Source organism: Mauremys mutica, chromosome 6 (genome assembly GCF_020497125.1).
Source record: "Mauremys mutica isolate MM-2020 ecotype Southern chromosome 6, ASM2049712v1, whole genome shotgun sequence".
NCBI classification, from domain to species: domain Eukaryota; kingdom Metazoa; phylum Chordata; order Testudines; family Geoemydidae; genus Mauremys; species Mauremys mutica.
Genome location: NC_059077.1, coordinates 125,693,007 through 125,717,819, shown reverse-complemented (window position 1 = coordinate 125,717,819; position 24,813 = coordinate 125,693,007). Strand labels below are relative to the sequence as shown.

General features: G+C 48.4%; 1 protein-coding gene across 1 annotated transcript in view; it reads left to right on the top strand.

Moving 5' to 3' along the window:
• Nucleotides 1-966: 966 nt before the first annotated feature.
• LOC123372882 (neuronal acetylcholine receptor subunit alpha-7-like) overlaps nucleotides 967-24,813 on the top strand; it is a 131,839-nt gene continuing 107,992 nt past the window's right edge. The window contains exon 1 of the mRNA XM_045021458.1: nucleotides 967-1,061. Coding sequence (XP_044877393.1) covers nucleotides 983-1,061 — 79 coding nt within the window. The 5' untranslated portion in view covers nucleotides 967-982. The remainder of the gene's footprint in view (nucleotides 1,062-24,813) is intronic.

Below are 24,813 nucleotides of genomic sequence, written 5' to 3'. Positions count from 1 at the left end.
AGGGCCTTGCCTAAGGTCACACAGCAGGTCAGTGGCACAGCAGGTCTCTTGAACCCAAATCCAAAACCCTACTCACTAGACCAGGCTGCCTCCCCACGTCTTGTTTTACTGACAGTCAGAGCATGAGGTCTGAGAGAGGGCATTCCCTGGAGATGGACGAGCCCAACAGGTGCTGAAAGAAAGTTGGGCAGCAATACACCTGAAGAGCGGATTGCTCCAACCCAGGGGACGTCCCTCACCAACCCTGGTCAGAAAGAGAACAGCTGTGGGATGGCACTTGGGTGGTCTGGAGGATCCTTGAGGGGCTGGCCTGAGATGCTTGGAGCCATGACTGAAGGGCTGTACTGCCATGCACACATGCAAAGGGGCAGAGTGAAGACAGTCTGAGGCCCCCAAGGCTCCACTTTCTGACATCTATGTTGCTAAAATCTGAACATCCACACAGCGGAGGCTTCCTCTGCATTTAATTCCACACAGTGGCAGGAGCCAGTTCCCTGCTAGAAATCACATTGGCAGGTAAAGGGAACAGGGGGCTGCTGCTCGTCTTGCCTGAGCCATAGCTCTAGAGGCACTCTAGTACTAGCACTGGAAACAAAGCTGACGTGCTGCCTCGGAGTTAGTTACAGACAGTGGGGACACGGAACATCTCTCCCAGGCAGCACTGGCCCTTTGCTCCCCCTCCCCTCCTGTGCTGTCTCGCTGGCATTTGTTTCTGCACTAGAAAAGGTGCAGAGTGCCAGGAAAAAAAAAAAACCTAGCAAGCCTTGGCATGCACTTGGATTTACTTAAGCAGCACTGAACTTGGCTTCCTTAGACTGAAGGAACAGCTGGGCACATGTACTTTCCTCTCATGGTGGGAAATTGGTCGAAGGGCTTATTAGCACTATTAATCATTGACTCTATCAAGCATTTGGTGCTGTCACAAAGAGAGCATTCTGCTTTGCTGCCTGCTTAGAAGTGGCACTCCGATTCTGTCTGGACAATGCTCACTGAGAAGTGTTTGGGATTTGTTTACTCCGGATTGTATCTATGGGCATCTTTGTTTCTGTCTTTCTTTAAAGGTAAGTTCTTTTTCACTTGCTTTGTTTTCACAGGAACTATTTGATTTCCCCCAAGAAATTCAGCTGTGTCTTTCTTTGGATTCAACTTTCTCAGGGCTAAATACTAGTCCCATGGAGGTTGATGGGAGGTTTGCAATTGATTTCATTAGAGAAAGCAGATAATCAATTTCTATGAAGAAAACAATATCACCATCCTAGGAAATGCTATAGTGTACGGTCATGTTTCAAAATACACTATTCCTGCGGTCTTACAAACAACTATACTATCCATACTTTACAAGAATGAGACATTTTAACTAGTGGCTACATAGCATGATGAAGGGAGTCTTCTATCTCTGTCTTCCGGACATTTATAATTGCATTTTCATAGTACAAAGTAAGATTAGAAGAGTTTCCAGAACTATTTACTTCTTATGCATAATTTTATAAGGCTTTACACCTATCTAGATAGTAGGTTAAACTATTTCTGGTTCAATATTTTTCATCTATTGGATCTTTTCCCTTTTAAACTATCAATGTTTTAAGCCAGTGAGGGGTACAAAGTTGCAAGAATCTATAAATTTAATGCAAATTCCTACTAGTCTTGCTAGAACAGGAGAATTTTAATCTAAGATGAATTCAGTGCTTTAACATACTTTGTAAAATAACCACCCTGTGCTATCAAATTACCTAGGAGTTGTATGCGATTGTAATGAGATTGTAAGATTTGTGATAAAAACTAAAATGAGGGAAGTTGAAATTGCATCTGCCCTAAAAAAAATCCAGTATTCCACAGCTGAAGTTTTCTCATCAGTTTCTAAATGAACGTGGTTCATGTAAAAACCTCTATGTGTTTGTTTGAATTATTTTTCGACCATTGTTATTGCTCTGAAAATGTTGCAAAATTTAGCATTTCCCAGTGGCAGATTGCTTTGGTGATTCAGGGACATATCTAGGCAGAAAGCCTAGAGATAGTTGCTTTAAAACTACCAGTCTGATGTGGCCCATTGATTTTAGAATGAGGCATATAGTGAACTAATTTCTCAACTATATAGCACTATTTAGTCATGCTCTTTACACCTGAATAATTTCTCATCAGTCAATCTATTTAGCCCTACACAACATACATTGGTTTCATTGGAGGGCTGAGAAGTGGGCTTAGGGTAGCATGGCAGTAAAGTATCCCAGGTAAATGCTCTATCACCCAGCTAAAGAGAGAGTCCTGTTAGTTTTGTTTGCAAGATATCTACATGGTACTTAAAGCACCGAAGTGATAGCCTGATGCTGGACCTATTAGTACCTGTGAATTTTGTTTGCAAGACACCTGTATGGTACTTAATTACATTTTTTTTGCATCGAAACACTGTATTTTAAATGTTGAGATAATTACTAATTCATGAAGGAGCTGTCCGGTTGTAATGAGGAATTTGCAAATAGAGTGCTTCTATTCCCAATAATGCATGATCTTCCTTTTATTAAATGTTGCTATAAAGTGACAACTGGCCTCATTTATACCTGCTCCTGAGCTCAGTGGTGTGAACACACGATGGACCTGCCATCTAGAGGATCCTGAGATGTCCCAAACTGGAATATTATTTATTAGCCCTATGAATTCTCTCTTTAGATTTGAGAAAAATGAAGCATGTGTCTTCTAGCTCTTTACCAATGCTGAAGCCTTTTTGACATTACACTTCAACTGAGTCCCTCAAGGGTCACACGCTGCACCCACATGAAAGTCAAAGAAGTTAATCATCACTTTAGCTTCAGTGTACCAACACACCAAAAAGGAATTTATGTAATGTCTCGCTTATTGCAAATCATTTCACAGGCTATTTTATGGTAGGGCATGGAATGACTTCCAATCCCTGCAGGTCACCTATTCCTTCAAAAGTTTTATGCCATCTACACTTAAACACCTCCTGTGAAAGCACTTCTGTGACCTCCCTCAGGCAGACCCTTCTGGTGTGTAATTGCTTTGACTTAAGGCATTTACTGAACATCTAGCCTAATTTTTCCTGTTTTTAGATATCAGGTGTAGCTCGTTGCAAACAATCTCCGCTCTCTGCTTCCTAGAAGTAATGGGGAGCCCTTTCATAAACTTGATAGGTAGCTGATGGGTAGCCTGGAGTAAATTACATACCAGTCAAGTGGAAGGTGAAATTGAAGTCACTTACATACGAAGGAGCATGCAGAAGAAGGTACTGCAGGAAAAGCAGCTAACATAAAACAGGCCACCCTGTAATTCACTAATACATTATTCTGGCCTCTTGTCATGTAAATCACTTTCCCTTACAGTTCCAGGCACTCAGACTAACTTATACCACTTGCCAATATCCACCTTACACCACCTCCTGCCTCACTCCAGAATTAGATGCAGTGTAGTCCAATGGGTTGGGTACTGGAGTGGGAATCAGGAAACTTGGCTTCCAGTTCCAGCTCTGCCGCTATCCTTGGACAAGTCACTTCCTGCCTCTCTTTCCCCCCCTGTCTGTCTCATTTTCATTCAAATGTAAACTCTTTGAGGCTTGTAAGCCTTTTACCTTGTTTTTGTACGGTGACTAGCACAATGGGGTCCTGAACTGCGCTATGACTTATAGGTGCTACTGTAATACTATTACCAATTCAGCCGGAAATGTAAAAAACATTTCCTGCTTAGAAAGATGTCATTTCTTGCACCTTCGATTTGAGTACAATTTACAGAAAACTCCATCATTGGGGGAAATGATGCATGCCTACCGATACTCAGCAGTTAAACAGGGGGAGAAATCGTTTACCGTGGTTAAGAAAAGCAGAACAAACACCACACCTTGAAACTAAACAAAAGGGACAATGGATTCAATTTTTGAAAGCATCTATTGTCCAAAGTGACTTAGGCTCCACTGAAATCAAATATTTTGAATCTGGACCTTAGACAATTAAACACTTGTGGCTGTCCTGTGCGCTCGGGCTAAGGGGCTGTTTAATTGTGATGTAGACATTGGGGCTTGGGCAGAAGCTTGATCCCTGGGACCCTCCCACCTTGAAGGCTCCAGCCCCAGTCTGAACATCCACCACACAATTAAACAGCCCCTTAGCCCGAGTCCCACGAGCCTGAATCAGTGGGTACAAGCAAGGTCTGGGTTTTTAATTGCAGCATAGACATACCTTGAGGGAGAAATCTTGGCTCCACTGAAATCAATGGAAGTTTTGTCATTGGTTTCCATGGAGCAAGGATTTCACCTGTAGGAGCCTAAGTTCCACTGACTTTCAATAAGACTTTGGCTCCAAGGGAGTTCGGCTTCTCTGTAACTTCGAGGATCTGGGCCTAGGAGCCTAAATCCCTTGTGAAAATGGAAATTCAGCACCTTTGACTATTTTATCCAGGGAAGTTACAACAAAGGCTGAACAGTGAGGCAATATCCAGCAGACTGATCTGCCTTAGGGAGCTCATGGTCTACACTAGGACTTTAAATCGAATTTAGCAGCGTTAATTTGAATTAACCGCTCAACCGTCCACACTAGGAAGCCGTTTAATTCGACCTAGAGGGCTCTTTAGTTCGAATTCGGTACTCCACCCCGACGAGGGGAGTAGCGCTAAATTCGACTTGGCTATCTCGAATTAGGCTAGGTGTGGATGCAAATCAAACTTACTAGCTCCGGGAGCTATCCCACAGTGCACCACTCTGTTGATGCTCTGGACAGCAGTCCAAGCTTGGATTCTCTGACCAGCCACACAGGAAACGACCCAGGAAAATTTGAATTCCTTTTCCTGTCTGGGCACTTTGAATCTTATGTCCTGGTTGGACATCGGGGCGAGCTCAGCAGCACCTGCAACGATGCAGAGCTCTCCAGCATAGGAGTCCATGCAATCCCAGAATAGAAAGAGGTCCCCAGCATGGACAGACCGTGAAGTCCTGGATCTGATCGCTGTGTGGGGCAAGGAGTCTGTGCTTTCGGAGCTGCGCTCCAACAAACGGAATGCAAAGACCTACGAGAAGGTCTCCAAAGCCATGGCACTCAGAGGATACAGCCGGGATACAACGCAGTGCCGCGTGAAAATCAAGGACCTGAGACAAGGCTACCAAAAAGTCAGAGCGGCGAACGGACGTTCCAGAGCACAGCCCCAGACATGCCGCTTCTACGAGGCACTCCATGCCATTCTAGGTGGGTCTGCCACCACTGCCCCACCAGTGACCGTGGACTCTGAGTATGGGATAGTGTCAAGGGGCAGTTCCTCGGCGATGTTCACCGATGGGGAAGATGAGGAAGGGTTTGTGGAGGACGACGCAGGCGACAGCGCTTACAATACCACTTTCCCCGACAGCCAGGATCTCTTCATCACCCTCACAGAGATCCCCTACCAACCCTCCCCGGCCGTTAACCCGGACTCAGAATCAAGGGAAGGATCAGTCGGTAAGTGCTATAAACATGGAAACATTTATTTTTAAAAAAACAGGAATAAAAAATATGTAAAAACTATATAAAAACTTTTCCTTAAAAAACTATATAAAGAGAAGGTCCACACATATAGAGATGGAACAGAAATCCTCCTGGGACAGTTCCATGAAGCTCTCGGAGAGCAGCTCGAAAAGTCTCCGCAGGAGGTTCCTGGGGAGAGGTGCCTTATTTGGTGCTCCGTGGAAGCACACTCTTCCGCGCCAGGCCATCCTAATGTACAGCGGAATCATTGCCTCCACCAGCATTGCAGTCCTGGTCTGTGCAGGGATTCGAGCAGCATCCTCTCTCTCTCTCTCCGAGTGACCCGCCTCAGGGTAATCTCGTTCGGCGACTGCTGCATCTAATTAGGGCAATTAGTGTACTGTTACTATTGTGAATGCTTGACTTTTACTTTGCATAGCAATGACCTTCGTTTAACAGCCACGTGTTGGAGGCCACAGAGGAAAAGCATACAGTGATCTTTCCCGTGCACAGCCGCGAGGGGGTGGAACAGGGTCAGACTTTATGCTTTACAGATTGCCTTCAGCGGGAGGGCACAGCTATCCATTAACTGTTAAGCAGCCTATAGTGTAGTGCTTACCAGGCCTGGCTGCTACACGGATTCAGCTGTACCGCCCCGCTTGTCCGATCTCCATGTCGATGGGGTCTCGATGAGGCCGGTACACCGACGCGAGCCAAGACTGGAACGGGCGGCGGTGGAGCCGCGCGTACGCTGTGACATATGTGCATGAAGCCATGTGGCCCAGGAGGCGGAGGCAGGAGCGCACCATCGTGGTTGGGAAGGTGACGAGGTCCCGGATGATGGAGACCATCGTCTGGTGTCGAGCGTGAGGGAGACAGGCCCTGGCCACCGTGGAGTCGAGGACTGCTCCGATGAACTCCACTCGCTGTGCCGGGATCAATGTGGACTTCTCGGCATTGATGAGAAGACCGAGTCGCTGAAAGAGAGCCAGGATTTCTGCAATCTGGTCCATTACGAGTAGTCGGGACTGACCTCGAACCAGCCAGTCGTCGAGATACGGGTAGACGTGTATCTGACGACGTCGGAGGGCTGCGGCCACTACCGCCATACATTTGGTAAATACCCTCGGGGCGGTGGAGAGTCTGAACGGCAACACCGCGAACTGGTAGTGGGTGTTGTTCACCACAAACCGGAGGTAACGACGATGGGGAGGATAGATTGCGACATGGAAGTAGGCGTCCTTCATGTCGAGGGCGGCAAACCAATCTCCCGGATCCAGAGAGGGAATGATGGTCCCCAAGGTGACCATGCGAAACTTGGGCTTGAGCAGGTACTTGTTCAGCTCGCGAAGGTCCAGGATAGGACGTAGCCCCCCTTTCGCTTTGGGGATGAGAAAATAACGGGAATAGAATCCCCTGCCCCGCCTGTCTTGAGGCACTGCTTCTATGGCACCCACGCTCAACAGAGTCTGGATCTCTTGTAAGAGGACTTGCTCGTGAGAGGGGTCCCTGAAGAGGGACAGGGAGGGTGGGTGGGAAGGTGGGGGCGAAACAAATTGCAGGCGGTATCCCGACTGGACCGTTTGAAGCACCCAGTTGTCTGATGTTACTTGGGACCACGCCGAAAAGAAATGGGAAAGGCGGTTGTAAAATAACGGGGAAGGATCCGGTAGGGAGAGTGATGGGCCGTCCTCGAGCGTCCCATCAAACGGCCTGCTTGGCCCCCTGAGGGGCCTTGGACGAGGCCTGGCCCTGGTTATGGTGGTTGCCTGAAGGACGACGGCGATTTTGGGCCGGTCGCCGGCTATTGTATGGCCGATATCAGGACTGATAGACGGGTCGGGAGGGCTGCTGACGGAAGGACCTGCGCTGCGTCGCCGGCGTGTGCATGCCGAGAGTACGTATCGCAATACGGCCGTCCTTCAAAGTTTGGATTCGAGAATCCGTCTTTTCGGAGAAAAGACCCTTTGTGTCAAAGGGTAGGTCCTGTAGTGTGTATTGGACCTCCGGCGGCAGGGTGGAAGACTGCAGCTAAGCGATGCGCCGCATCGTCACGCCGGAGGCCAAGGTCCTAGCACCTGAGTCCGCAGCGTTGAGGGCGGCCGTGATGGAGGATCTAGACGACCTCCTTCCCTCCTCCAACATCGCCGTGAACTCCTGTCGGGAGGCTGTTGGCAGGAGCGCCGTAAATTTCGCCAGGGACGTCATGATATCGAAGACGTACCTGGCGAGGAGGACCATCTGATTGGCTATCCGCATTTGCAGACCGCCAGCGGAATAGACCTTACGGCCTAGCAGGTCTATACGCCGCGCGTCCTTAGATTTGGGCGCAGAGGCAGGCTGGCCGTGCCTCTCCCTATCATTGACCGATTGGACGACCAAGGAGTCCGGGGTCGGGTGCGTGTACAGATATTCATAGCCCGTGGGAGGGACAGAGTATTTGCGTTCAACCCCACGGGCTGTAGGAGGTACGGATGCAGGCGTCTGCCAGAGAGTGGTGGCATTCTTTTGCACTGTCCGCACGAAAGGCAGTGCAACTCGCACTGGCACCTCTGCCCCAACTACATTTGTGATGGGGTCCTCGTCCTCCTGTACCTCCGCTATCGGCAGAGCCATAGCCGTCGCCACGCGGCGAAGGAGGTCTTGGTGCGCTTTTAAGTCTATGGGCGGAGGCTCCTTTCTCGACGCTCCGGCCACCGCTTCATCAGGCGAGGACGAGGAGGACAAGCCCTGGATGACCGCCTCCGAAGAGGGATCTGCCGCGTGCTCGTCAGGGGGGTCGGGCTGCGCGTGCCCCTGGGGTTCAGGTGGTATAGCCTCCGCTGCAGGTGGCGAAGGGGCCGGTCGGCTGATTGTTGCCTCTGGAACCCTGCGCTCGGACGCGAGGGGTCTTGGGGGGAAGGGCACCCCCTGCGCCTCATACTGGGCCCATGGAACCCAGAAGCCCCACGGCTGTGCCCCTTGAGGATGGCCCTGCGGGGTGGGCGGCAGGAGTCCGTAGCCCTCCGTCCCAGAAGCGACCGACGCGGGACGGGATGGCCATGGAGGTGCCGAGGCGCTGACGGAGTGTGCTGCGGAGTGAGGTAGGCCATTCCCGGATGGCAGCGAAGAGCGATGCTGGTCCGCTCGGTACCGGGATGGTGACCGGGAGTGACGTCCGTCACGGTGCTGGGAGCTCGACCGGTGCCGGGAGCTCGACCGGTGCCGGGAGCTCGACCGGGATTGAGACCTCTGGTGCCGGGAGCGCTCGCGCGAGTCGCGGTGCCGGGAGCGGTGCCGGGACGGCGACCTCTGGCGGTGCCGACTTGATGGCGACCTGGACCTCGTCCGGCGCCGGGAGTACGACCGGTACCGCGATGATGAGCAGTACCGGGACTGCGACCGATGTTTCGACGGCGATCGGTACCGCGATGGCGAGCGGTGCCGGGATCGCGAGCGACGGGACGGAGATCTGCCAAAGGGCCGGGAACGAGACCGGGACCGGGTGTGCCGTCCATGTCGCCTGTCCAGAGACGGTGGCCGGGTCATTCCCGCCGACACGACAGCCCGCACCGGCGGTGCCGGGGGCCGGAGGCTCGGTGCCTCTATGAGCTGAATCAGCTCCCTCGCCGAAGAGAATGTCTCCGGCGTTGACAGCAGCTGGGGCTCAACCACGGACGGTACTGGGGAGTGTGGCGGCGCCGGACTCGACGGGCCTTGCGGCGCCGGAGTCAAAGGTCCGATGCACGGCTTGTGCACGGTTACCGCGGGGGCCGCAGGTGGCGCAACCGCTTTCGCCGAGTCCTCAGCGCGAGCCTGCGCCAGTGCCTTCGCCAGCCTATGTTTCTTCGAAGGCGAAAGCGAGCGGTGCCGAGACTTCGTAGCCGCTTTCTTAGGCTGTGGTGCCGCGGCGCCGGAGCGGCTCGGTGCCGCCGGTGCGCTCTGTACCGAGGAAGCTCGCGGTGCCGGCGTGGACAGTGCCGGTGGCTGGAGCGACGCTTCCATCAAGAGCTGCTTCAAGCGGATATCCCGCTCTTTTCGAGTCCGCGGTTTAAATGTAGAACAGAGCGAACACTTATCTGTTCTATGCCCTTCGCCCAGGCAACGGAGGCAGGCGTCGTGCGGGTCTCCGACGGGCATAGGCCTCTGGCACGCAGCGCAGGGCTTAAAGCCCGGTGCTTTGGGCATGAGCCCGCACCGGGTGAGGCAAAAGGGGAACCCCCCCCCTTTTACCTTATCTATTAACACTAACTATCTAACTAACTAACTGTAAAAATAATCACTAAACTAACTATGTACAAACAAGAAGCGAGAGCTAGGGTCGTGGAGGACAAGAGCACTCCACAGTTCCAACTGGCCGTCACGGGCGGTAAGAAGGAACTGAGGAGCGGACGGGCCGGCTGGGGTATATATTCAGCGCCATAGCGGCGCCACTCCAGGGGGCGCCCAGCCGGCCCACCGGAGTTGCTAGGGTAAAAAAGTTCCGAGATGCCGTGCACGCGCGGCGCGCACACCTAACTGGAATGGATAGGAGCAATCACTCGAAGAAGAACCTATCTTTCAAAGCCTCCCGGATGCACAGTGCTTCCCGCTGGGATCTTCTGTCAGCACGGCTGTCTGGCTGAGCGTAATCAGCAGCCAGGTGATTGGCCTCAACCTCCCATCCAGCCATAAAGGTCTCCCCCTTGCTTTCACAGAGATTGTGGAGCACACAGCAAGCAGCAATAACAACGGGGATATTTTTTTTGCTGAGGTCCGAGCGAGTCAGTAAGCTCCGCCATCTCCCCTTGAGACGTCCGAAAGCACACTCCAACACCATTCTGCACTTGCTCAGCCGGTAGTTGAAGAGCTCCTTCTCACTGTCCAAGGCGCCTGTACAGGGCTTCATGAGCCAGGGCATTAGCGGGTAGGCTGGGTCCCCGAGGATCACTGTAGGCATCTGCACATCCCCAACCGTTACTTTGTGGTCCGGGAAGAAAGTTCCTGCCTGGAGGCGTTTAAACAGACCAGAGTTCCTGAACACACGCGCGTCATGAACCTTGCACGGCCACCCGACGTAGATGTTGGTAAAACGTCCCCTATGGTCCACCAGTGCTTGCAGCACCATAGAAAAGTAGCCCTTTCGGTTAATGTACTCGCTGGCCTGGTGGTCCGGTCCCAGGATAGGGAATCCCATCGCGCCGAAGCCATCTATGATGACCTGGACGTTTCCCAGGGTCACTACCTTTGAGAACAGTTGCTCAACGATTGCGTGGGCTACTTGAATCACAGCAAGCCCTACGGTAGATTTGCCCACGCCAAAGTGGTTCGCTACTGACCGGTAGCTGTCTGGCGTTGCAAGTTTCCAGAGGGCTATGGCCACTCGCTTCTGCACAGTCAGGGCTGCTCGCATCCGGGTGTCCTGGCGCTTCAGGGCAGGGGACAGCAAGTCACAGAGTTCAAGGAAAGTGCCCTTACGCATTCTGAAGTTCCGCAGCCACTGTGATTCATCCCAGACCTGCAGCACTATGCGGTCCCACCAGTCCGTGCTTGTTTTCCGTGCCCAGAATCGCCGTTCCACACCATGAACTTGACCCATTGCCACCATGATCTCCACTGCGCGGCGTACCCTGCTTTGTGAGAGGTCTGCACCACTCTCACACTTCATGTCCTCACCGCGCTGCCGGAGTCTCCTCGCGCGATTTCTCAGCAGCTGACTGTGGAAGAGGGGGACGATAAGGTGCGAGGAGTTGACAACGGCCATAAGTGCAGCGATGATCGCAGCGGGCTCCATGCTCGCAGTGCTGAGGCGTCCGAACTGTAAACGACCAGAGAAGGGCGCGAACAGATTTCAAGGAGAGAGGGCGGGAGTGACGGTTCAATGATGACAGTTACCCAAAACCACCCTCGACACATTTTTTCCCCCAGCAGGCATTGGGGGCTCTACCCAGCATTCCACTGGGCAGCGGGGAGTGCGGGAACTGTGGGATAGCTTCCCACAGTGCACCGCTTCCAAAGTCGACGCTGGCCCCGTTACTGTGGACTCAGACAGTCGAATTAGTGTATTTAGTGTGGATACACAAATTCGACTTCATAAGGTCGATTCCACAAATTTGAATTAAGTAGATTCGAAATAGTCGTACATCTGATGGACTAGTGGAGAGGAAAATCCTGCTCCATGCAGGGTTTGGAAGTAAGGACCCAGGAGGCCATTTCCAGCCCTATCATACATCCCATCCCATGAGTTAGGCCAGAGTTTGTGACTAATCAATATTATTTGATCATTTGTCCCGTATCTTTAATTTTATCCTTCTGTTTATATTGAAAAATCAATGAATTTTGGAGAAGACTCCTCTAATGTGGCTCTTGGACACAGACTGTCAAAGGTCTGGAAAATAGATTTGGCTAGGAGCTGTGTTTGCAAACAGTGATGTAATCTTGAGAATGGATTTTAAAACCTGCTCTTGGCCCCAGTTTGGCAAAGCACTTAAGCACATGCACAAGTCCCATTGATTTTAAAGTTAAGCATACGCTTAGTGCTTTATTTTATCTGGGCCTTAATGAAGTTATGCCGTGGCCTCACCTGACCAAAACAACAGTGTTAGCTGAAAAGACTTTTTAAACCTGTGCCTTAAAATAGTTTCCTTTCACAAGAAAAACTGACTTGAGACAGAGCCTAATAGGGCTATGGAGGCAAGTTAGTTTGACACTATAAAACCATAGTAAAGGGAGTATTAGGTTTCTGTTCATCAATCTGTGGAACTCCTTGCTACCGGGTGTTCTGAAGGCCAAGACTATAACAGAGTTCAAAAAATAACAAGATAAATTTATGGAGGATAGGTCCATCAATGGCTATTAGCCAGGGATGGTATCCCTAGCCTCTGTTTGCCAGAGGCTGGGAATGGATCACTTCATGATTACCTACTCGGTTCATTCCACTGGGGGCACCTGGCATTGGCCCCTGTCAGAAGACAGGATGCTGCGCTAGATGGACCTTTGGTCTGACCAGTATGGCCATTCTTATGTTCTTATGAAAGACAAGTCTAATGCCACCATGGAGAGAATCAGCAATTGCATCCTTGGTATCTCTCTGTGTGATGTAGTGCTGTAAATGATTGGCTGGATCCATGTTTAGAAAGCACTGTAGCAATCATGGCAGAAGGGAGATTTTTCACCTGGTCATTATGGCTGAGATTTTCAAATCAACTGAAGGGAGTCAGGTGCCCAAATCCCATTTCATTTCACTGGATATTCTGAATCTATACCCTAATTGAGCTGTTATAATGAACAAAAAACGATATTGCAGGATTGAGGTAATGTCTTACCATCTCCAGTAAGTGGTCACATTGCACCTAACATGGTTGTCACATGGTGTTCAGTACCCAGAAATCCTGCATGATCTAATTAAAATAAATGGGCAAAGCCGTGGACACGAGGGAGCCCAGAATTGCTGGATTGTCACTAGCTTGTCTGCTGCAATAACGCAGCCCTATGTTAGGCCCTATGCAATGAGCCATACGTTGACAAGACTTTGCTGCTCATTTTGAGTGTTCTCACTGGTATGGGTTATGTCCAGGGAACATGGTATTTGGTCATCATCTTCTGCACTGCGCGATGCTGCAGGTACCAGACCCAGATGCTATGCTGAAAATAACACACTCTGCCTATCCCAGGCTCACAGCTAAGCCAGTATGTCAGGAAGAGATATAATCAGTTGCTTGCGTGGCCACTTGTCCACACGTCAGTGGTCAGATGTATGCCTGGCTAAGACCTTGCCTCTCTCTGGTGGGCAAGCAGTCCAATAGAGCATGGCAATATTCTGCTTGGGGCTTATTGGAACCTTTAGAACGTTCTAAGAGCCTTAAAAGTCAATATCGTTATGAGAGGTCAGTTAATGCACTGATGGAAAAGGGATTTATAACATGGAGATACACCTATCTCCTAGAACTGAAAGGGACCTTGAAGATCATTGAGTTGAGTCGAGTCCAGTCCCCTGCCTTCACTAGCAGGACCAAGTACTGATTTTGCCCTGATCCCTAAACGGCCCCCTCAATGATTGAACTCACAACCTTGGGTTTAGCAGGCCAATGTGCAAACCACTGCACTATCCCCAGCCACTTCAAACCCCATGATAAAAAACCCTTAGATCATTCCGGGTTCAAACTGAAACAGAGTCTAGGGCCAGGTTTTACAAACAATTCAACACACACAAGCTCCCATCGAGAACAGAGACCCCCTCCTCATTCTATTTCCCCCCATTGAGAACCAGGGCAGCTGCTGGGTTCTGGCCACGGGTATGTCAGCGGCTCACAGTTGGTAGGAATGAGTTTACTGCAGCTCCCATTACATGAATGGACTCTGATAAGGACTGCATCAGTGAAAGCCCTCTCAAGTTCGGCGCCCCAGGTTTGCAGTGTTTCCAAGCTTCAGGCTGTGAGTCCTCTGGCTGCCTAAGCCAAGGTCTTAACCCAGGGCTTGTCAGGTCCCATGCACAGCATCCCCCACCTCCTTCCATGGAGCCTAACTGTAGCTGTGCTCAGAAGGGCAGCCCGCAGCCCCCCAGGAAAGGAGTTCTGCATTGGCGGGGCCGAGTGTTACACGCAGCAGGTGGTGCAATCAGAGTCCATGGTCACTTACAAGGCAGCCAATGGAGAAAACAGCCTTTCATCCCCAGGAAGAGGTTATTGAGCAGGTAGTTGGTTAAGGGCCCCATCGCCTAGTTCATCTCTGAGCACCCCCGTGTCACTAAAGGAGTTTCTCCTCACGCACACAAAGATTCCGCCCCAGACTGGCCTTGAAGGTGTAAACTCCTGCTCAAACCCAGGCCCTGCTACGCTCTCAGAGAACAGCACTGTTATGATAGCAGAACCAACAGGACTGCCTGAATGTGGGCACCCCATTGCCCAGGCCCACCGACCGGGGGGGCCACAAAGGGGACAATTGCCAATGGCCCAGGTGATTAAAAAGGCCCCGGGTCCCCCAGCCGCCGCCACCGGTGGCTGCGCAGCGGGGCTAAGGCAGGCTTCCTGCCCGTCCTCACCCTGTGCTGCTCCCGGAAGTGAATGGAACCCCTGGGGGGAGGAGGGGGGACAGGGAGTCTCTGCATGCTGCTCCTGCCCCACTGCCGACTCCGCAGCTCTCATTGGCTGCCTAGAAGCTGCTGCCAGAGGGTGTGCCGGTTGCTTTCGGTTATCCCCGCCTGCACCCAAACTCCCTCCTACAGCCCGACCCCCTCACCCCCCTCCCACACCAAACTCCTTTTCAGAGCCCGCCACCCCGCACCCAAACTCCCTCCCAGAACCTGCACCTCCTCCCGCTCCCAGAGCCCACTCCCAGAACCTGCACCCCGTCCTGCACCAAAACGCCCTCCCAGAGCCCCCCTCCTGCACCCAAATTCCCTCCCAGAGCACACGCCCCCGCCTGCACCAAAACTCTCTATGTGATATTCCCCTCTGGTGTTGTCTGGACCGGTGATCTGCTAGGTCTCTTCAATCTTTGATTCTGGGAGCCAGACTTACCCTGCTCTGTTGTGAGAACCCCACTCCTGGGCTGTTCACGCACAGACTCTGGCATGTAAGCTGCTCCCAGCTACTTGCAAGTGAATGACACTAGCCAATATCGCTGGTCCCAGATGAAACCCTAGGAACCTCTGTCTTGCAGTGTCCAGTTATGCCCGCTGGACGCTGCAAGCTTATATAAGTTTGTCAATTTAACAAAGAAATTGATATGTACCAGGCTTATTATCCCAAGGGGAGCCTCTGACACGCTTCAAACCAAACGCACTGCTTCAGGTAGAATAAACAAGCAGATGTATTAACTATAAAGGTAGATTTTAAGTGATTATAAGTCAAAGCATAACAAGTCAGATTTGGTCAAATGAAATAAAAGCAAAACGCATTCTAAGCTGATCTTAACTCTCTCAATGTCCTTACAAACTTAGAAGCTTCTCACCACAGGCTGGCTGGTTACTTTTCAGTCAGGCTCTCCCCTTTGATCAGCGTTTCAGTCGCTTGGTGGTGGTGGCTGTAGATATAGGTGGAGGAGAGAGAGCCTGGCAGATGTCTCTCCCTTTTATCATGTTCTTTCTTCCCTCTTGGCTTTGCCCCCCATCCCCTTCAGAGTCAGGTGAGCATTACTGAGTCTCTGGGTCATTACTGTGCCCCAGCTTAGATCAGGATCGGGCCTGACAGTTCTTTGCAGAGAATCAGAGAGCATGACTGTAGATGCCTGGGGTCCAGTTCTATTCTTGTTTACAGTGGTGCAGATCAGGAGTGACTCCATTTAAATACGTGGAATTACAATGGCATAAAACCTGTTTAAGCAAAATCAGAATCAGGCTCCCAAGAGCAACTGTTATTGCTCCGATTCCTGCTCTTTGACAGAATTATTCAAATAGGTCGAAGCTGACATGATCCCCAGTGTACCCCGGTAGCCACGAAGGCCCTAGTTTTCACACTGTTTTAAAAAAGATGTGAGTCAGAGTCCAATCCTGCACTCACAGCAAAGACAACGATGGAAGCAGCGAGACAAAAACCGATGCTCCAATGGAGTCATTGACATTCAGAAAGGACTTGTACAATAGGCCATTCTTCAAGACATGGCTAATGTTCAGACACTTGATGTGAAGATTAGCAAACCAGACCAAAGCCAGCCAAAATCAAAGACTTCGACCAAGGACTCTAGCTCGTGACTAGTTGCCAGCATGATTTGATCAGACACAGGGTCGTAGTGCTCCTCCTCAAGAGAGTCTCAAAAGCAGCATCCAACTTCAGTCTGAAATCTTAACTTGGCTTTCAGAGTCCCCCTCACCCACTTCTCCTGCAACCCCCTGAGTTCCGCTGCCTCATTTCCCCTTCCATTAAGGTAGCCCTTTCGGGTCAGTAATCACTTCCATTAGCAGGATTTCAGAACGAGGGGCTCTATCCATGGTCCCAGTCCTGCTTCCTCTATTCCGACAAATCTAACCCTAGTTTAAAATCAGAAACTCAGTTGCACCTGCTTAAACCAGGGCTGAACTGGGTCCAAAGTCTTTGATTCCGCAGTGTCTGACAGCAAAGGCTGAGCACACGCTTGAGTTCAAGACCCCCTAGACATCCTCTGTCCACTTCAACCCCCCCCAGCGACAGGGAAGTAAGCATTACTGGCTACACGACTTAAAGCAGGTATGGCCGAGAAGTCCATGTAAATCCACAGACGTATATTCACCTCGGCCAATGGCTGTGTCATGAGCTACACTTCACAGGAGGAAATGTGTGTAGCTTTTCATCCAGAAAATTAGCAGTTTCTGCTGTCTAAACCTCATTGGCAGACGGGGATAAAAAGGAGAAATAAATGATTGTGGCTTAACTGATCAGCAGGGTGAGTTTTTTTAAAAGCACTCTGCGTTGGTTTGATTCTGAAATTAATGGTAAAACGCCTGCTCTTACTGGCTCCTCCAGGTGAGACACAATTTCTTGGGACACAGTACATGGTTTGCACAGGCCGCACAGCTGTCAGGAAGAGTTTCACTGTGCTCTGCTCTGTATAAAATTGGGCTACCGAGTCATTTGATATTTACAAATACGGCTGTCACTTTGGGGGTGTTCCGCTTGGCAGAGATTCAAGGAGGTGGCTCTGAAATGTGATTGGTGAAAATTAAAAGATGCTTTCACTATATATTTTGTGAGTAGGGTATATCTATACTGCAATGAAAAAGCCTGTGCCAGCTGACTTGGGCTCGTGGGGCTTCGCCTAAGGAGTTGTTTAATTGCAGAATATGTTCAGGCTTCGGCTGGAGCCTGGGCTCTAGGACTCTGCCAGGCGGTCCAGGTATGCGTGTCTAATCGCAGTATAGACACATACCCGTCACCACTGGCCTGGGACTCAGGAAATCTGGTTTCTAGGCCCGGCTCTGCATCCTGTGCAACTTCGGACAAATAACGGCAGTTTTCCCTCTGTAAAAGGAGGATAATACTTCGCTTCTTTCACCCGTGTCTGACTTGTCTATTTCCTTGTCAGGGAACGTCTCTCAATATGTTTTTTCTACAGCACCTAGCACAGTGGGGCCCTGATCTGAGTTGGGGTCTCTAGGCCCTACTGTAATAGAAACACTATTTGTAGTCCCATAGTGTGCGAGGCGCTGCACAAAAAGAAAATAATAATGAAAGAAACATTAGTCAGATCTGTGCCTGGATATCTTCCTATCCTCATCTCTGCAATTCTGCTCACGTTTACATGGCCCCAGCTGCTCCTGTGCTGAAATCCATATCCTGGCTCTATGCTGATTCAATTCTTGATGGCCTTCCCAAATCTCCAGCATGTTCACAATCAACCTGGTGCCGAGTAGGCTTTTCACACCTACAACACCTCACTCCTATTCTCAGACAACCCCGCTGGCTTGCTGCAGCCAGCTCAAAACTGAAAATAAAACAATACCTAGCTCTTATATAGAGTTTATCAGAGGTGGATCTCAGATTGCTTTACAAAAGCATCATGATTTCCATTTTATAAATGGGGAAACTGAGGCACAGTTTGGTGCAGTATCTTGCCTAAGGCCACATCAAGAAGAGAACTAGGGCCAGTACTAGTGGTTCTCAACCAGGGGTATGTGTACCCCTGGGGGTACTCAGAGGTCTTCCAGGGGATACATCAACTCATCTAGACATTTGCCTAGTTTTACAACAGGCTACATAAAAAGCACTAGCGAAGTCCGTACAAAGTAAATTTCATAGGCAATGACTTGTTTATACTGCTCTGTATGCTATACAGTGAAACGTAAACCCAATATTTATATGCCAATTGAGTTATTTCATAATTATATGGTAAAAATGAGAAAGTCAGCAATGTTTCAGTAACAGTGTGCTGGGACAATTCTGTATTTTTATGTCTGATTCTGTAATTTTTGGAGTGAGGTGAAACTTGGGGGTAGACAAGACAAATCAAATTCTTGAAAGGGGTACAGGAGTCAGGAAAGGACAGAACCACTGCTCTATATGCAAGCCAACACTGCCTCCCTAGGGGACTTCCCCCTTTCTTATCACACAGATTTCATCTTACCACTCCCCTCCAGGTCTTCTCCACCCTCCAGTCACGTTATTTCTGTCCCTTGACACAATCTGGCCATTGCTGGTGAAAGAATATTCTCCTCTGCCACTCCTAATATCTGTAGTGGCCTTCGTACCTCCTTGCTGTCTCAGCAGCATTCTATAGCAAATCTCAGCAAGATGTTTTCTCCCTTGTTTGTGCCTCTTAATTTTTCTCTCCCTTTGCTGTTCTTTGTGTGTTGTTATAATATTCAATGCTCTGTTGTTTGGGGCTAAAGTAAAAAAAAACACCCTTATTTTAATCAGTCATTTTTACTTTAGGGAATTACATGAGCTTTAAATACTAGTTATTTCTATCTTAGGGGAATGCTGGGTTTTTTTTCAATTTGTGATCAATCCTTCAATTTAAAGGAGTGATACTCAGACCTCAGGGGTTCAGGAGCCAATTTAGCGATCAACATTCCCCCAAAGAGCCACAGGAGTGTGAATTCATTGTTTCATTTACTATTGTGCTATGTATTCATATTTAAACAGTATGACGGGGAACTATTTAGTATCTGTTATACTCACAGCAAAATGACTGACCAAGTATTATTATTTTATCAGCTACAATTGGTTAATTACATAGTAAAAGCCTCCTGATTGGTTAATAATTAAATCACACAACGAAAGAGCCTCTTGCAGCTCAGGAGCCTCTGTCAGAGTTCACCAATTTAAATTAAATAGTGTTTCAGAACAACGCACTCGTCTACAGAACAACAGCATATTCTGTAGGGATCCAACAATCAGCTCTGTTGCGATGCACGTTTTGTATTTGCATCATAAACACGCCTTGGCATTTAAAAACATCTGCATCGCTCCAGCAAGGCCACTTTTATTTTAATTTTGTTTCAGTCTTTTTATTATGTAAGGACCTGTATTATCTTGTCAGTTTGCTATTTAGCTTTTGCGCCACATCAAATAGAAGTCTGGGCTGGATGAATGGATGGTAAGGTGGATAGAATACTGGTCGGGCTCAACGGGGAGTGATCAATGGTTCCATGTCTAGTTGGCAGCTGGTATCAAGTGGAGTGCCCCAAGGGTCAGTGCTGGGGCCGGTTTTACTCAATATCTTCATTAACGATCTGGAGGATGGTGTGGACTGCACTCTTAGCAAGTTTGCAGATGAAACTAAACTGGGAGGAGTGGTTGATACGCTGGAGGGTAGGACTAGGATACAGAGGGACCTAGACAAATTAGAGGATTGGGCCAAAAGAAATATGATGAGGTTCAACAAGGACAAGTGCAGAGTCCTGCACTTAGGACGGAAGAATCCCATGCACTGCTACAGACTAGGGACCGAATGGCTGGGCAGCAGTTCTGCAGAAAAGGACCTAGGGGTTACGGTGGACGAAAAGCTGAATATGAGTCAACAGTGTGCCCTTGTTGCCAAGAAGGCTAATGGCATTTTGGGTTGTATAAGTAGGGGCATTTCCAGCAGATCGAGGGATGTGATCATTCCCCTCTGTTCCACTGGTGAGGCCTCATTTGGAGTACTGTGTCCAGTTTTGGGCCCCACACTACAAGAAGTATGTGGACAAATTGGAGAGAGTCCAGCGGAGGGCAACACAAATGATTAGGGGGCTGGAGCACATGACTTATGAGGAGAGGCTGAGGGAACTGGGATTATTTAGTCTGCAGAAGAGAAGAATGAGGGGGGATTTGATAGCTGCTTTCAACTATCTGAAAGGGGGTTCTAAAGAGGATGGATCTAGACTGTTCTCAGTGGTAGAAGATGACGGAACAAGGAGTAATGGTCTCAAGTTGCAGAGGGGGAGGTTTAGGTTGGACATTAGGAAAAACTTTTTCACTAGTAGGGTGGTGAAGAACTGGAATGGGTTACCTAGGGAGGTAGTGGAATCTCCTTCCTTAGAGGTTTTTAAGGTCTGGCTGGGATGATTTAGTTGGGTTTGGTCCTGCTTTGAGCAGGGGGTTGGACTAGATGACCTCCTGAGGTCCCTTCCAACCCTCAGATTCTATGATGCTATGATTCTATGACCAGTTTCAGAGTGGTAGACGTGGGTCACTACAAAAAACTAATTTCTCCAAACTAATTTCCCCGTTCTGTTACTCACACCTTCTTGTCAACCATTTGAAATGGGCCACCCTGATTACATTGGCCTCATTACCACTACAAAGTATTCTACTGTTGAGAATAGCCCACTTCCACCTTAATTGAATTGTCTCGTCCGGTGAGGCAACTCCCATCTTTTCAGGTACTGTCTATTTATATCTGCTTCTGTATTTTCCACTCCATGCATCCGATGAAGTGGGCTGTAGCCCACGAAAGCTTATGCCCAAATAAATTTGCTAGTTTCTAAGGTGCCACAAATACTCCTCACTGTTTTTACCAAATCTATGCTAAACCGAAGCCTTTAGTCTCATCTTCAAGCAACCTTTAACAATCAGTCAGTACAGTGCTGCTCCAGTATAAATGCCAGCAAAGTTGGACTGCTTGTGGCCAGAACACATGGAATATTGTTTCACATTCTTCTTCTAATCAGATCTGAAGGTTAGACTCAAAGACTCAAATACAGAGCATACACATCATGAGGCAGTTGATGCGAGAGAGTTACAATTTTCATTTCTAAAAAAGGATACAATTTGAAGGGCACTTTGTCTTAAATATAATATGGATGAAAATCCAAAGGAAACAGGACTTACTAAAAGAAAGGGCTTGCAATTGTTGGGAAATGCCATGCCACTGACTACATATAAGAACAAAAGTATTTTGGGAGATTAAATGACATATGGCAAATAACATGCTTTGTTTGTTCCCAGAAATCTGCAGAATACACTAAGTAAACAGTTTGCATGCACATGTCTGTCAAAGTGGATTGAATATGCTGCATTTCTTCAAAGCTGGTTAGATTCCTAGTGAATATTCTAAAACAGACAGACCTGAAAACATATTTTATGCTCCACACTTTCCCATTTTGCCTAGATCATCCCCATTATCTGTTTCATTATTCTTTATTTTACATCCTAGAAAAAAATCCTTACATTTGTTTATTCCATATCAACTCATCATACTGGAAACTAGAAACCCTATAAGAATCTATGGAGAAACCACCCGAAAGATAAATATGTAAGTGCAAATAACCCGTAGGATTCTAGAAGGGCTTTTATCATATTTCCACAATGCCAAACAGGTTCTTCTTTAGTTTTCTCAATACTGTCTTGCTGTATAAGCTCTCCTATCATACTGAGTGATGTCTGAATTCACCATATGTGTTGGTATAATGAGCCTGATGCTCAAGAAAGGAAAATTTGGGGAATTAAGAATATCTGATTTTTTTTTAAAGTATGGGGAAGAGAGAAGGGATTCAACAGGAATATGCAGACTCAGTTAAAGCATGTACAGAAAACATAAGGGCAGCAAATAAGTAGAATGAGTTAATGATACCCTAAAGGGGTTAAGGGCTTTTATAAATATATCAGGAGACAAAATACTAGAGAAGCAGCAGTGTGATGGGAAGAGGAATGAAGTTAATGATGATTCAAGAACGCTCAGCTACGGAATTGCTTTAAGAGCTAAATGTTACTCAAAGAAAAGCAACATAATAAAGCCCGGAGAATTAGGAATTGATGGAGACCTGGTAAGGGCTGTGTATATAATGAAGGAAAAGGAATATTTTTGGAATAGTCAGGGAGGACTGGACAATATCCAACAATATGAATCAAGTAATAACTGTCTGTGTAAAGTTCCTCTGCCAAAGCAAAAGGAAGGAAGTTGACAGAATTAAATCATTCAGATAAAATCACCCTCTAAAAGCTTAAACACATAAAACATGCCAAAAGAATCTATTTAAAAAAAGTGGGGAAGAAAGGGATGAAGCATTAGATGTAGCCAGCAGAGCTCAGATTAAAACTCCCTAACTTTTCTTTTTTAAATCCAAAAGATGTTTACAAGCGGGAAGGGATGTGCCGAGACGGATTTCAAGGAGGAGCAAGTTTCAGGCCCACTAGGACCCGACAGAGCAAAAGCCCGATCACCTACCAAATTCAGATGGAATTCACATTACAGTAGCACCTCAAGAGCCTACTCAAGATCAGGGGCCCACTGTGCTGGGTGCAGCGCAAACACAGGCTTTGTCTACACTACTCACCACTGGTGGTGGCACATAGCATATGTGTAGCTACACACTGGATCCACACTGCGGTGTGTAGCTACATGTGTCAGTGAAAGGCTCTGGCAGAGTACTGGCAGTGAGACACCACATGGCTAAAAATAGCAGTCTGGATGGGGAGGCACAGCTTGCCTACACACCCACACCCTTCAGGCGTGGCTTTACTCCCCTAAGCCGCACCTCCCCGACTATTTATATCCACGCTGCATGTATTCTACATGCAGTGCAGCAGTACCCATAGAGGGGGTGATTGCCTTCCCCAAAGAGCTTATTTCTACATAGACAAGACAACGGGTGGGAGGGGAGATAGAGGCACAAGAGGGAAAGTGACTTACCTGAAGTCATGCATCAGGTCAGAGGCAGAGCCAGAAGTAGAACCTAGCTCTCCTGGATCCCAGCCCAGCACCCATTTCAATGGGCTGCACAACAGACAAGGGGGACAGCTGGATGGGAGAGGAATGCTCAGTGGTACAGTCCATAAATAGGGCCTGCTGTCTGAGCACAAGGCTCCAGCAAGAGATTCTCAGATACAGCCAGGTCCTGCAACTTTAAGAGCTTTAAAAATCAAAGTTATGCTTTGAATAACTTTACAGTCAAAGCAGCTAACCACCGGGTACAGAGCACTGGATGCCTAAGGAGACTGTGCAACACGCAGTACCATAAAAGGGCAGCTCTTCCCGGGACGCTGTTGCTGCCAACTCCTACTAGACTAAATGTCACCTAAGCCAGTAGCACCACCACCGACCGTTTCTACTGCATCATCTCCCCAGGCCTTCAAAGCACTTTGCATACGCCAATGAATTAAGCCTTACAGCCACCATATGAGAGTAGGACAGTAAGTATTTTCTGTACAATCCACACTAGCACAGTGTGGCTCTGTTTCCCTCTAGTGGCGAGACACTTACAGAGGTTTGAGTCCACAATCTTTGAGTTTAGCAGGCCAACTAATTAATTAAATCTAGTCCTGTTTCTCCTCTCTCTCTTTTTGCACTTCTTTCCTGTGCCTCTTATCAGCTTTGGACTGATGGGCCAATTCAGTTCATTACTCCCAATCAGCTTCTCCTGGGGCACTGAGGTGGAATCGACCTAAAATATGCAACTTCAGCATAGCTGAAGTCGAAGTATCTTAGTTCAACTTACCTGGCCATCCTCATGGCGGCGAGTCAACTGCTGCGGCTCCCCCGTCGACTGCGCTTACTCCTCCTGCCGAGGTGGAGTACGGATGTCGATTCAGCGATCGACGAGATGCGATAAATTGATCCCCGATAGATCGATTACTACCCGCCAATCCGGCGGGTAGTGTAGACGTGGAATCAGAGTGCAGGCTCACCTACTCACTCCCTGCACTCTGTCACACTTGCTTACTAACTTCATAAAGTTTAAGGCCCGAGGGGACCATTACCTGATCAAATCTGGTCTCCAGTATATCACAGACCTTTACATTTTACCTAGTTACCTTAGTAACTTGTGTTTGGTTTAAGCATTTCTTCCCAGGCTTGAGTTGAAGACATTAAGAGGGAGAATCCACCACTCCCCTTGGGAGTTTGTTCCCATGGTTAATCACCTTCACTGATAAACATTTGTGACTTAGTTCTAATTTGAATTTGTCCAGCGACAGCTTTCAGGCATTAGATTAAAGAGCCCATTAGCACCCAGTATTTTCTCCCCATGGAACCCTTTAGGATCGTCTATTTTATCTACAGCATTGCCTATAGTTAAGGTTGCCTGACACTTTCTGTTATAAGAATATCAGAGGGGTAGCATGTTAGTCTGGATCTGTAAAAGCAGCAAAGAGTCCTGTGGCACTTTATAGACTGCCGCATTGGAGCATGAGCTTTCGTGGGTGAATACATGCTCCAATACGTCTGTTAGTCTATAAGGTGCCACAGGACTCTTTGCTGCTGTTATAAGAATGTTTTCAGTTGTTTATAACTCTGTCAGACTTCCCTCCTCCCAAGCTTGTTGTCTGCTTGAGGCTGAATTAAAAAAAAATAACAAAAATGGGTCAGCCATTTCCATGAAGAAAGTTAAGGGAAAATACATTTTGTTGCCAGCATTTAACTTTTTTCCAATCCATTTATTTGAAGAGCTCCAGTGCCTCCGTGCTTTGGAGCAAAAACTAGAAATGTGGCAGGGGGGTGGTCCTAGGGTCAGAGGGGTGCCTTGTGCTCCTCCCAGAAAATCCACCCAGATCTGGCAAAGTTAGAAGCCTCTGCACATGCTCAG